At 46.9% G+C, this 12,682-nt stretch overlaps 1 protein-coding gene across 1 annotated transcript in view; it reads right to left on the minus strand.

The window, feature by feature from the left end:
* The window catches only part of STRIP2 (striatin interacting protein 2), a 17,682-nt gene that overhangs the window by 3,529 nt on the left and 1,471 nt on the right, over positions 1-12,682 (minus strand). The window contains 12 exon segments of the mRNA XM_015827080.1: positions 84-184; positions 1,418-1,544; positions 3,364-3,461; positions 4,374-4,448; positions 4,659-4,730; positions 6,034-6,097; positions 6,623-6,688; positions 7,809-8,032; positions 9,349-9,476; positions 9,864-9,970; positions 10,637-10,705; positions 12,243-12,363. Of these exon segments, the coding sequence (XP_015682566.1) occupies positions 84-184; positions 1,418-1,544; positions 3,364-3,461; positions 4,374-4,448; positions 4,659-4,730; positions 6,034-6,097; positions 6,623-6,688; positions 7,809-8,032; positions 9,349-9,476; positions 9,864-9,970; positions 10,637-10,705; positions 12,243-12,363 (1,252 nt within the window).

The following is a 12,682-nucleotide window of genomic DNA, read 5'->3' on the forward strand; positions in this document are numbered from 1 at the left end:
AACAGAACGCTTCAGTTGCAGCTTTGAAATGGCTTCTTGGGTTTCCAGGCAGATGGGAAGGTAAGGGTTAACACAGCAGGCACCTGTTTTTGGCGGTGATGTAGGACATGATGTTCTGGTTGAAGAACTTCAGGATGAGCGGAATGCAGTTGGCGAAGACCAGATGCTGGGCAACATACTCAAACTGGAGGAAAAGAAAAGGGAAAGTGTCACAGAGAGAAGGAATTTGAAAGACGAGAAATTTTTGTGGCTCAGGACTGGGCAGTGAGCTCCTTGGTGCTCTCTGAGCTGGGTGGTTGCAGATGTTTCATGACCCAACTAGGGAATATCATCAGTGCTAGAAGGGAAGGGTGTGTGAAGGGAGGAGGAGGAGAACAATGACTGTGGAGTCCTTGGTGTTCTCTGAGCTTGGTGGTTTTCTTGCAGACGTTTCATGACCTAACTAGGGATCCTCATCAGTGCTAGAAGGGAGGGGGGGTTTGGAGGAGGAGGAGGAGGAGGAGGAGGAGGAGGAAGAGGAGGTGGTGGTAGAGGTGGAGGAGGAGGAGTATTAAACAAATGTACAGGCAGACCTCGACTTACAACAATTGAGCCCCACATTTCTGTCCTTAAGCGAGAGATTTGCTAAGTGAGCTTTGCCCTGTTTTACGACCTTTCTCGTCAAATCCATCCCTGCCGCTCTTAAGTTAGTCACCCGATCGTTAAGCAAATCCGGTTTTCCCCATGGACTTGGCTTGTCAGAAGGTCGCAAAAGGGGATCACGTGACTCCCCCGGGACGCGGCGACTGTCGTAAATATGAACCGGTGGCCCAGCCTCTGAATTTCGATCCCGTCGCCACGGGGATCCTGCGACGGTCCTAAGTGTGAAAAATGGCCCTGAGTCCCTTTTTTTCGTGCCTATGTCACTTTGAACGGTTGCTAAATGAACCGTCGTAAGTGGAGGACTGGCTGTATTCCTTACGGGAAAAATCTGTCTGGTACTCGTCCTTTTTGGTACTTGTGCCTCCCGCCACCGATTAAGGAGGGATACGGAGATACCGCTATCGATAAAAGCTGTACACGATGCGAATCCAATAGCTATAAAACCTAGAACTAAGGAGAAACTTCCTGACAGTGAGGACAATTAACCAGTGGAACTACCTGCCTCCAGAAGCGGTGAATGCTCCAACACTGGAAGATTTTAAGAGGAGACTGGACAGCCGTTTGTCCAAAATGGTACAGGGTTTCCTGCCTGAGCAGGGGGTTGGACTAGATGACCTCCAAGGTCCCTTCCAACTTTATTATTATTATTATTATTATTATTATTATTATTATTATTATTATTATTATTATTATTATTATTATTATTATTATTATTATTATTATTATTAAAATGAAGGAGGGCCGTCTCGGTCCCCAAAGACCCCCCATGTCCCACCTGGTAAACGTGGTTCAGCCGGAAATGCTTCAGGAGGAGCAGCAGGGAAGCCGCGATGCTCTTGACGATGATTTCCTTGTGCCGGTTCACGTCGATCCCCAGCTTCATGCTCTGGAGGACAGTCACCCTGAACCCCAGGAGAAAAAAAGGTGGAATATTAAAATTAGGGGTGTCCAACCGGGGCCACTTTATAAGACTTGCAGACTTCAACTACCCAGGATTCCCCAGCCGCCCTAGAATTCTGGGAGTCGAAGTCCCCACAAGTCTTAAAAATGGCTAAGGTTGGACATCCTTGCCCATCCTGGAAAAATGGAGGTCCGGTCTCTTCTTGAAAGCACTCCAGTGATGGAGCACCCAACACCTCTGGAGGCAGCATGTTCCACAGATGAATTAATAATGATAATAATGATAATGATAATGATAATAATGTTGAAGGGAACTTGGAGGTCATCTAGTCCAACCCCCCGCTCAGGCAGGAAACCCTCTACCATTTCAGACAAATGGCTGTCCAGTCTCTTCTTAAAAGCCTCCAGTGATGGAACACCCACAACTTCTGGAGGCAAGTTATTCCCCAGTTTAATTTTTCTCACTGTCAGGAAGTTTCTCCTTAGTTCTAGGTTGCTTCTCTCCTTGATGAGTTTCCATCCATTGCTTCTTGTCCGGCCTTCAGGTGCTTTGAAGAATAGCTTGACTCCCTCTTCTTTGGGGCAGCCCCTGAGATACTGGAACGCTGCTATCCTGTCCCCCCTCGTCCTTCTCTTCATTAAACTAGACATACCCAATTCCAGCAACCGTTCCTTATATGTTTTAGCCTCCAGTCCCCTGATCATCTTGGTTGCTCTTCTCTGCACTCTTTCTAGAGTCTCAGCATCTTTTTTACATTGTGGTGACCAAAACTGGAGGCCGCATTCCAATGTGGCCTTACCAAGGCATTGTAAAGTGGTATTAACTCTTCACCTGATCTGGATTCTATCCCTCTGTTGATGCAGCCTAGCACTGTGTTGGCTTTTTTGGCAGCTGCAACACACGACTGGCTCATATCTAAGTGATTGTCCACTAGGACTCCGGGATCCCTCTCACTGTTGCTACTATTGAGCAAGGTACCACCTAGCCCATACCTGTGCATTTGGTTTTTCTTGCCTAAATGTAGAACCTGACTTTTTCCACTGTTGAATTTCATTTTGTTAGATAGCGCCCAGTGTTCAAGTCTGTCAAGATCCTTCTGTATCTTAAGCCTGTCTTCTGGAGCAGGGGTCTTCAAACATGGCCCTTTGATGACTTGTGGACTTCAACTCCCAGAATTCCTCAGCCAGCCTCCATTTTGTTTCTTAGATTTAAAACAGGGGTCTTCAAACTCGGCCCTTTGATGACTTGTGGACTTCAACTCCCAGAATTCCTCAGCCAGTCTCCATTTTGTTTGTTAGATTTAAGACAGGGATCTTCAAACTCGGCCCTTTGATGACTTGTGGACTTCAACTCCCAGAATTCCTCAGCCAGTCTCCATTTTGTTTGTTAGATTTAAGACAGAGATCTTCAAACTCGGCCCTTTGATGACTTGTGGACTTCAACTCCCAGAATTCCTCAGCCAGGCACACGTGCCTGGCTGAGGAATTCTGGGAGTTGAAGTCCACAAGTCATCAAAGGGCCAAGTTTGAAGACCCCTGTTCTGGAGTGTTGGCTATTCTTGCCAGCTTGGTGTCACCTGCAAATTTGATGAGTTCCCCATCTATCCCATCATTTGGATCATTTATGAAGACAGCCTATTGTAGCCCTTGTAAAAAAAGGACTACAATTCCTTGTAAAGAGGACTACAATGCCTTCTTTCTCAAAGAGGACTACAATTCCCAGGATTCGTGCCACTGCATAAACTCCTCCCCGGGGGTCAAAGGGAGCACTCCACCACATCGGGGTGCTTCCGTAGCTTTTCTGGGGAGTCCTCCACTTACGGCATTTCCTCCGGTAAGACGTCAGCCAGGATGTTGATTGAGTCCGTCTTGGCTTTTGATGTTGGGGCGGCGGCCAGCAGGATCTTAAGCAGAGCAATCTGAAGCAGGGAAGGAGAGGATCAACCCCAAACCAGCCTTTGGAACAGGCACCTCCGAACCTGGCCGCTTTTAAGACTTCTGGACTTCAACTCCCAGAATTCTATGCTGGCGGAGGAATTCTGGGAGTTGAAGTCCAGAAGTTTTAAAGTGGTCAGTGTTTGGAGACTCCCCAATAATAACAGAAAACCTGTACAACCTACCAAAACATTCAAACTGACAGAAAGGTGCTCAGTCCAATCAAACAGGTTTTGTACACTGCCTTCTGAGCGAGGGAGCTGGACTAGAAGACCTCCAGGGTCCCTTCCAGATTCTATTCTATTCTATTCTATTCTGTTCTATTCTGTTCTGTTCTTTCCATTCCATTACTTTCATTCTATTCTATTCTATTCTATTCTATTCTATTCTGTTCTATTCTGTTCTGTTCTTTCCATTCCATTACTTTCATTCTATTCTATTCTATTCTATTCTATTCTATTCTATTCTATTCTATTCTATTCTATTCTATTCTATTCTATTCTATTCTATTCTATTCTGTTCTATTCTATTCTGTTCTATTCTGTTCTGTTCTTTCCATTCCATTACTTTCATTCTATTCTATTCTATTCTATTCTATTCTATTCTATTCTATTCTATTCTATTCTATTCTATTCTATTCTATTCTGTTCTGTTCTATTATGTTGAGTCACTCCAGCCACTACTGATCCTTAATTTTATTCATAATTTTTATTCATCCCTTGCATTACGTGTTTTTAAAATAACTGCCTGCCTCTGGCGTGTATTTCGATGTGGATGCACATTTCATAGGTGGCTTCTCCCAATTTTATGCACGGTGCTGCGTTTTGCTAGGGCTCACAAAATAAAATAAGATAAAATAAAAAAGAAATAAAATAGGGCACAGGCCCAGCGCTCACCATGTACTGTGGCAGGTTGTAGAGCATGGCCTGATAGAGAACCTCACATGGCGTCTCTTGCACATCCTCTTCCCCCTGAAGCGTGAGAACGGACACGAAACCATCAGAGCAGAGCTGGAAGGGACCTTGGAGGTCATCTAGTCCAACCCCTTTCTCAGGCAGGAGACCCGCCAAAACCCTTCCAGACAGGTGACTGTCCAGCCTCTTCTCCAAAACCTCCAGGGATGGAGCCCCCACAACTGGGAAGTGAAAAAGGTGCATGGGGCAGCCTGTAGAAATAGTTACCAAAGAGATGGGGCATTTTTCCATTTCTTCCTCATTCTTGATCTGCACTTCGGCCACCGAGATATATTTGTGCTGAGGAGAAGATGGGAACAACAGGAATCGCACAAAACAATTAAAATATTTCGGTGGAACTTTAGTTAAAAAATCCAACGACTTTCAACAGTTTGAAAGTTTATATAGATGTAGAAATGAATAAATTAGGAGTATTGTTGTACGGAGAATAAAGAAGGTGCTCGGCTGGCACCCCTAAACCGTGTCCGGAAGGTAGGAGTGTTAGAGGGGAGGAGTGGTTGGGGGGAAGTAGGTACAGTAAGTAGTGGAAGAGAGGATGTGGGGAGGGGGTGCTGCCAAGCTGACGCTGGACGGGCGCTCTTTAACCGTGTTCGTGGGAAGGAAAGAGGAGGGATGTGAAGGGAGGTAGTTGGAGAGGTGGAGAAGAGGGCGGGCGCGGGAAGGGGGTGGCAGACGAGCAATTATGGTAGTTATTGAATTAGTTATATAATGTATGTTTATAATTGTATTTGTATTGTTTAAAATTAATAACACTTTTAAAATATAAAAAAAAAACAGTTTGAAAGTTTGAGCCAGTTTGGTCTAGCCCAGGGGTAGGCAACCTCGGCTCTTTTATGACTGGTGGACTTCAACTCCCAGAATTCCTGAGCCAGCATGAGGGAAACTTTGGCCCCCTCATGACTCTTGGACTTCAACTCCCAGAATTCCTGAGCCAGCATGGCTCACAATGGAAACCTCTCCCTTTCCCCTCAGCATGGCTGGCTGAGGAATTCTGGGAGTTGAAGTCCACCAGTCATGGGGGGCCAAAGTTTCCCTCATGCTGGCTCAGGAATTCTGGGAGTTGAAGTCCACGAGTCACAAAAGAGCCAAAGTTGCCTACCCCTGGGGGTTAAGGCAGCAGGCTAGAAAGCAGGAGACGGTGAGTTCTAGTCCCGCCTTGGGCATGAAAGCCAGCTGGGTGACTTTGGGCCAATCACCAGGAGACGGTGAGTTCTAGTCCTGCTTTAGAAACAAAAGCCGACTCGTTGTTTGGGGCAAATTAGGAGGAGAAATGCTTGAGGTATGTCTGAGCTTGAGTTGTTTATAAAAATAATGAAGATGGTCCATAAAGAAATAAAATTAATGTAAATAAAATGTCCCCAAACGCGCAGCAGAGCTCCTACAGAGATCCTAGAATCTCCTCGCGAGAAAAGCAGAATTCACAGCTAACGCCAGATGTTTCTTGCCCTTGTTTCTCAACCTTGCCCGCTTTCAGATGGGTGGACTTCAACTCCCAGAATTCCACAGCCAGCTTTGCTGGCTGTGGAATTCTGGGAGTTGAAGTCCCGCCATACTGGTTTATATTGCAAAATATCCGCCTTACCTCTTTCAGAGTCTTCACACTTTCATGGATGGGGCACGGTAAGCCTACTAAAGTATCGGTGTCTCTACAAGGGGGAATCAAAAGAGGAAGGAAGAACAAGGAAGAAGAAGGAAAAGAGACGACGTTAAGAAGCAAATATATTCGGTCTTCTTCTTCCGGGTTCCGGATGTCGTGCAGATCGGCGTTTTTGCACGGCTGCCTTTGGAAGAACGGATTATCCGCTGCCGATCCTTCCTTTCCGCTGTTTATCCGGCTGCAGTTTTACAAACAGACTCTGGGAAAACCCATCCGGTCCAAGTGAGCGGAGAACATGTGGAACGCAGAAATATTTCACCTGCTTTTCGCGTGGGCTACTCAACGGGTGCAGTCTGAGCACCCCGGATGGATGGATAGTCCTCCAGAAAATTCCCTCCCCCATTTGGAGTTAGACAAATGTGCTGGAATTACAGTATCTGGAACCGGAAGAAGCCAGTGAAAATGGAGCGAGTTACAAACACTGTCAGTTTGTGCATTTAACCCCTGACACACATACATTAAAGCTTGTACTTGGGAGGATGAAAATGTCCCTCCAGCACCACCATCTACTTACTGCCCAAGAGTGAATCCAATGAATTTGTTCCTGCTCGTCTCCAGGAAGTGTTCGATGTCTTTCTGTCTGGAAGAGAGAGGGAGGGAAGGAGGGAGAGAGAGAAGAGAGAGGGGGGGAGGAGAAAGAGAGGAGAGAGAGACAGAGAGACAGAGAAGAGAGAGAGAGGGAGGAGAGAGACAGAGGAGAGAGAAGAGAGAGAGAGAGGAGAGGAGAGGGGGAAGGAGAGAGGGAGAAGAGAGAAGAGAAGAGGAGAGGGGGAGGGAGAAGAGACAGAAGAGAGGAGAGAGGGGGAGGGAGGGAAGGAGGGAGAGAGAAGAGAGAGAGGAGAGAGAGAGAAGAGAGGGAGAAGAGGAGAGAGAGGAGAGAGAGAGACAGAAAGAGAGAGAGAGGAGAGAGAGGGGGAGGGAAAGAGGGATGGAAGGAGGGAGGGAGACAGAGACAGAGAGAAGAGATAGAGAGGGAGGAGACAGAGAAGAGAGGAGAGAGGGGGAGGTAGAGAGGGAAGGAAGGAGGGAGGGAGGGAGAGAAAGAAGAGAGAGAGGGAGGAGAGAGAGACAGAAAGAGAGGAGAGAGGGAAAGAGGGAGAGAAGGAGGGAGACAGAGAGAAGAGATAGAGAGGGAGGAGAGAGACAGAGGAGAGAGAGAAGAGAGGAGAGAGGGGGAGGTAGAGAGTGAGGGAAGGAGGGAGGGAGACAGAGAGAAGAGAGAGAGAGGGAGGAGAGAGAGAAGAGAGAGAGGAGAGAGAAGAGAGACAGGAGAGGAGAGAGGGGGAGGGAGGGAGGGAAGGAGGGAGGGAGACAGAGAGAGAGAGGGAGAAGAGGAGAGAGAGGGAGGGAGAGAGAGAGAGAGGAGAGAGGGAGGGAGAGAGAAAATATTCTATATTTTCTATTCTCTTCTCTAATGTTGCCAAGTTCAGACACCCTAATCTAGACCGCCTGTCAAGGCCCCATTAGTGAAAAAGGAGATTTCAGACCTGTCAAATGTCAAGTGGCCCCTGCAGAATTTATCACCATCAATTCATTTTGGGGTGGGAGATGCCCTTCAGCTCTTCCAGGGAGTCTAGCCAACCTTCTCCTTGCCCAGGTGGTCTTCTACTCAACCTGGACTGATATGAGTGCTCCACCACCGCCTCACCCTCCTTCGTGTGTTGACCAGGTCCACGAGGGGACCTCGGGGGACACCGTACCTGACTTTGGGGGCCCACGGAAGGCCCTTTGGGAAGGAGACCTTCTCCACAGGTGGGCATGGAAGCGGCACAGCCTGGAGGACGCTGCCCCTTTCCAAGATGTCCAGATCTCCTTCCAGCCCATTTGCGATGTCATCGGGGTCCTCTTCGTCCACCATGGCCTCCTCGTTCTTGAAGGGGTCCCTCTCGTTGTAAATGTCTAGGCTGTCTTGCTTCATCAGAGGCTGCATCAAAGAAACCAAAGAAAGGAATGAACGTGGCATCAACGTTGTCCTCTGTGGGGGGGGAAAGTCTTCTGCTCTGGGGCTCCTTGCGTGCTTCACCCAGAAGGACCCCCCAAGGTTTGGGGGAAGAAGGGGACGGGCCAAGAAAACCGGAATAAAGGGGAAGGACGGAGCTCGGTCAATGTCTAAAGGATGAAGGAACCATCTCGCCTCCCCTCCAATCAGATTGGCCCGCCCCACTTGTGCCAGCAGAATGGTAGAAGGGGTTGGACTAGAAGACCTCCAAGGTCCCTTCCAACTCTGCTTCCATGCCTCAGGCGGGACTAGAACTCCCCGTCTCCTGGTGATTGGCCCAAAGTCACCCAGCCGGCTTTCGTGACTAAGGCGGGACTAGAACTCACCATCTCCTAGTGATTGGCCCAAAGTCACCCAATTGGCTCTCATGCCTAAGGCGGGACTAGAACTCCCCGTCTCCTGGTGATTGGCCCAAAGTCACCCGGTCGGCTTTCATGCCTAAGGCGGGACTAGAACTCACCGTCTCCTGGTGATTGGCCCAAAGTCACCCAGCCAGCTTTCATGCCTAAGGCGGGACTAGAACTCCCCGTCTCCTCCTTGTGTCCATGGGAAAGAATGGAAGAGACAAGACTGTCTTGACGGCACCAAATTCCCGGGCGCTGCAAGGGGAGACCCTTGGAGACGTACCCTGGCTTTAAACCCAAGCCCTGGCCACTTTCACCATTTCACAAGGGATTAACAACNACCCAACTAGGGAACAGCATCAGTGCTAGAAAGGAGTGGAAAGGAGAAGGAAGGAAGGAAGGAAGGAAGGAAGGAGGGAAGGAGGGAAGGAGGGAAGGAAGGAAGGGAGAAGAACTGTGGGGGTCCTTGGTACATAAACAGAGAGCAAACCCCACTTCCTTCCAGTTGGGTCATAAAACATCTGTAAAACCCTAGTTGGGTCATAAAACATCTGTAAAAAAACCAATCAAGCTCAGAAAGGACCCCACAGTCCTCCTCCTCCTCCTCTTCCACAAACCCCTCCCTTCATCTAGTACTGATGATGTTGCCTAGTTGGGTCATGAAACATCTGCAAGGAATCTACCAAGCTCAGAGAGCACCAGGGACTCCACAGTCCTCCTCCTCCTCCTCCTCCTCCTCCTCTTCCTCCTCCTCCTCCTCCCCAAACCTCTTCTCCTCATCTAGCCCTGATGATGCTCCCTAGCTGGGTCGTGAAACGTCAGCTCCGAGAGGCCCCGATCCCTTCCGGTACACCCCCTGAAGCCCCCGCCGTGCAGAGGGAGAAGAAACTCACTCACCACCAGGACCTTCCAGAGCAGAAGCAGGACCTTCTTCATGGGGAAGTGTGGGGAATGTTCGCTGCAGAATTTGGTCACCATCGTGAACAGCAAGAGCCCAAACGGTTCTTCGCTGTGGATCGGATAACCTGACGGAAGGATTTTGAGAAGTCAAATGGGGGGGGGGGGACAACTTGCCCCCAGAAGCTGTGGGTGCTCCATCACTGAAGTATTTTTAACAAGAAACTGGACAGCCATTTGTCTGAAATGGTATAAGGTCTCCTGCTTGAGCAGGGGGTTGGACTAGATGACCTCCGAGGTCCCTTCCAGCTCTATTTCTAATTCTGATTCAGACCAGCTGTCTTTTCCTTGAAATTCCAAGAACTTTACCAAAAGCAAAAATGGAATCTGAAGCAGAGCAAGGACCGGTGACGAGATCGATGGACACCACCTTGGGCACTCCAGAGGCATAGTGTATGTGTGTGTGTGTGTGTGTGTGTGTGTGTGTATTTGTGTTGTGCGTTGCCGTCACCTACTCAGCTCAGCTCTGAACATCTCTCGGGACGCCGTCCACTTCGGAGGATCTGTCTCCATTTCCACCCGGATGTTTTCCACCATCAGGTACATGACGGTCAAAATCACCCTGGGAGCAAATCCCAAACAAGCTTCGGTTAGTCCTCAGTTTGTAACGGTTTGTTTAACGACCATTTGAAGTCACAACAGCAATGAAAAGAGGGACTGTTTCTTTTGAGTGGCTAGAGGCCAGCATTAAAACAGTCGTAAAAAATCAAGTCTGGTCGTGTGAAGGGCTGCTTAATGACTACAACAGCTGGTAGACAGTCCTTGATTTACAGATGTTCATTTAGTGACTGTTCGAAGTTACAACGGTACTGAAAAAGGGCCGTTTTTCCTCTGTTCCAGCGTCAAAATCCAGACGCTTGGAAACTGACTTGTACTTCTGACGGTTGCAGCGTCCCGGGGTCACGCGATCCCCTTTTGCGACCTTCCTACAAGCAAAGTCAATGGGGGGGGAGCCAGATTCACTTAACAACCATGTGGTTAACTTAACAACTGCAGTGATCCACTTAACGACCGTGGCAAGAAGGTCGTAAAACGGGGCAAACCCCCCCCTTCACAAATGTCTCGCTTAGCAATGGAAATTTTAGCCTCAACTGTGGTCGCAAGTCAACTGTATTTTTGTTGCAAAACCCTGCTTCGCTCAGCAACGGAAATTTTGGTTTCCCTGTCGTAAGCCGAGGACTCCCTGTGAAGGGGAGAATCGCAGAATAAGCCGCTCGGAAAAACTCACCGGAGTTCGGTGCTGTCCGCCACAGAGATGGCCGGCTTCCGCAGGGCACTGCTGCGCGCCTCGGTGTTGCTGTAACAAAAGGCAGGGAAAACCAGTCAGAAGTTGTGGCTCTTAGCTGAAGAAGTACTAATTAAGAAAATTCTAGAGAGTGTGCAGAAATGGATAAATTGACTTTAAAGATAAAAGAGAAAGAAGACTCCGTGTACTTTGGAACACGGGATAATTTCTATCCATGGCTAGAAAAACGAGTTAGAGAGAAAGGAAGGTGATATGTAATTTTGAATATATGTTAGCAAGATTGAGTGATTAATGAACCTATTGTTTATGATAATTAACGATTTTCGATTATTGTTTGTTAAACGCATGAACCCAGACATTATGCTGTTTGCTAAATATTGAGAATGTTACTTGGAAAAAAACCCACCCCCAACCCTAACCTTAATCCCAACCCTAACCCCGACTCCACCTTATTCCTAACCCCATAAAAACTAATAAAATCTATACAAAAAAAAAGAGAAGAAGTTGTGAGTCTTTTTCTTTCACAAAAAATCAGCCGGCGCAAAAAAAAATCACTAGATGCTGATGTCGGTGGTGTTTTTACAAAATACTTTTTAAAAAAGTTTGTCTCCTGCCAGGCACTTATTACCATCTTTGGGGGACGTGTCCCAAAGCCAAAAGATTCTGGTTCAAGAATTCACACGTGGTTAGAGAAAATGACTAAAAAACATAATAGGGTATAAGCCAGAATTCTTTTTGTTAGGCAGAATAGTAGGAAACTATGAGAAAGAGTGTGTATAGATCTAATTTTACAAGTATTAACTGCAGCGAGAATTGTATTCGCTCAATGTTTGAAAAATGAAAATTTACCAACAGAGGGAGAGTTAATTAAAAATTTTTTAGATTGTGCAGAAATGGATAGATGACATCGAAAATGAAAGAGAAAGAAGACTCAGTTTATTTTAGAACATGGGATACCTTTTATCAGTGGCTAGAAAAACGAGGTAGAGAGAAAGGAATTTCACATTGGTAAGTTAAATGTTGGAAACCCAGACAATATGTTGCTAATAAAATATTAAGCATCTATATCTATTTATCTATCTATCCAACTATCTACCCAACTATCTATCCAACTATCTATCCAACTATCTATCCAACTATCATCTATCTATCTATCTATCTATCTATCTATCTATCTATCTATCTATCTATCTATCTATCTATCTATCTATCTATCTATCTATCTATCTATCTATTCAACTATCCATCCATCCATCCATCCATCCATCCATATCTATCTATCTATCTATCTATCTATCTATCTATCTATCTATCTATCTATCTATCTATCTATCTATCTATCTCTGTCTGTCTGTCTGTCTGTCTGTCTGTCTGTCTGTCTGTCTGTCTATCTATCTATCTATCTATCTATCTCTGTCTGTCTATCTATATCTATATCTATATCTATATCTATATCTATATCTATATCTATATCTATATCTATCTATATCTATAGCTGTCTGTCTGTCTGTCTGTCTGTCTGTCTGTCTGTCTGTCTGTCTATCTAAAGACGGGAGGCTTTTAAGCCCATTGCCAAAACGTCACTTACGCCACTTCCATGTTCAGCAGTTCCAGAAAGGCTGTGAAGGTCCCCATTTGGTACAGCAAGAAGTTGTTGTGTCGAGCCCAGCCGAGGACATCCGCTTCCGTGTCACACTCCCCAAAGACCCCTGAAGACCCCCAGCAAGATGAGAGAAGTGAAAAAAAAAATATTCTGCCTAGTTTATAGCAGGGTTTCCCAACCTTGGTTACTGTCTGGACTTCAACTCCCAGAATTCCCTGCCTTGGCTATGGAAGCCAGCTGGGTGACTTTGGGCCAATCACCAGGCGACGGTGAGTTCTAGTCCCACCTTAGGCATGAAAGCCAGCTGGGTGATGGGGCCAATCACCAAGCGACGGTGAGTTCTAGTCTCGCCTTAGGCATGAAAACTGTCTGGGTGACTTTGGGCCAATCACCAGGAGATGGTGAGTTCTAATCCCGCCTTAGGC

This window comes from Protobothrops mucrosquamatus, unplaced genomic scaffold (genome assembly GCF_001527695.2).
Source record: "Protobothrops mucrosquamatus isolate PMUCROS unplaced genomic scaffold, P.Mucros_1.0 scaffold3484, whole genome shotgun sequence".
Lineage (NCBI taxonomy): Eukaryota > Metazoa > Chordata > Lepidosauria > Squamata > Viperidae > Protobothrops > Protobothrops mucrosquamatus.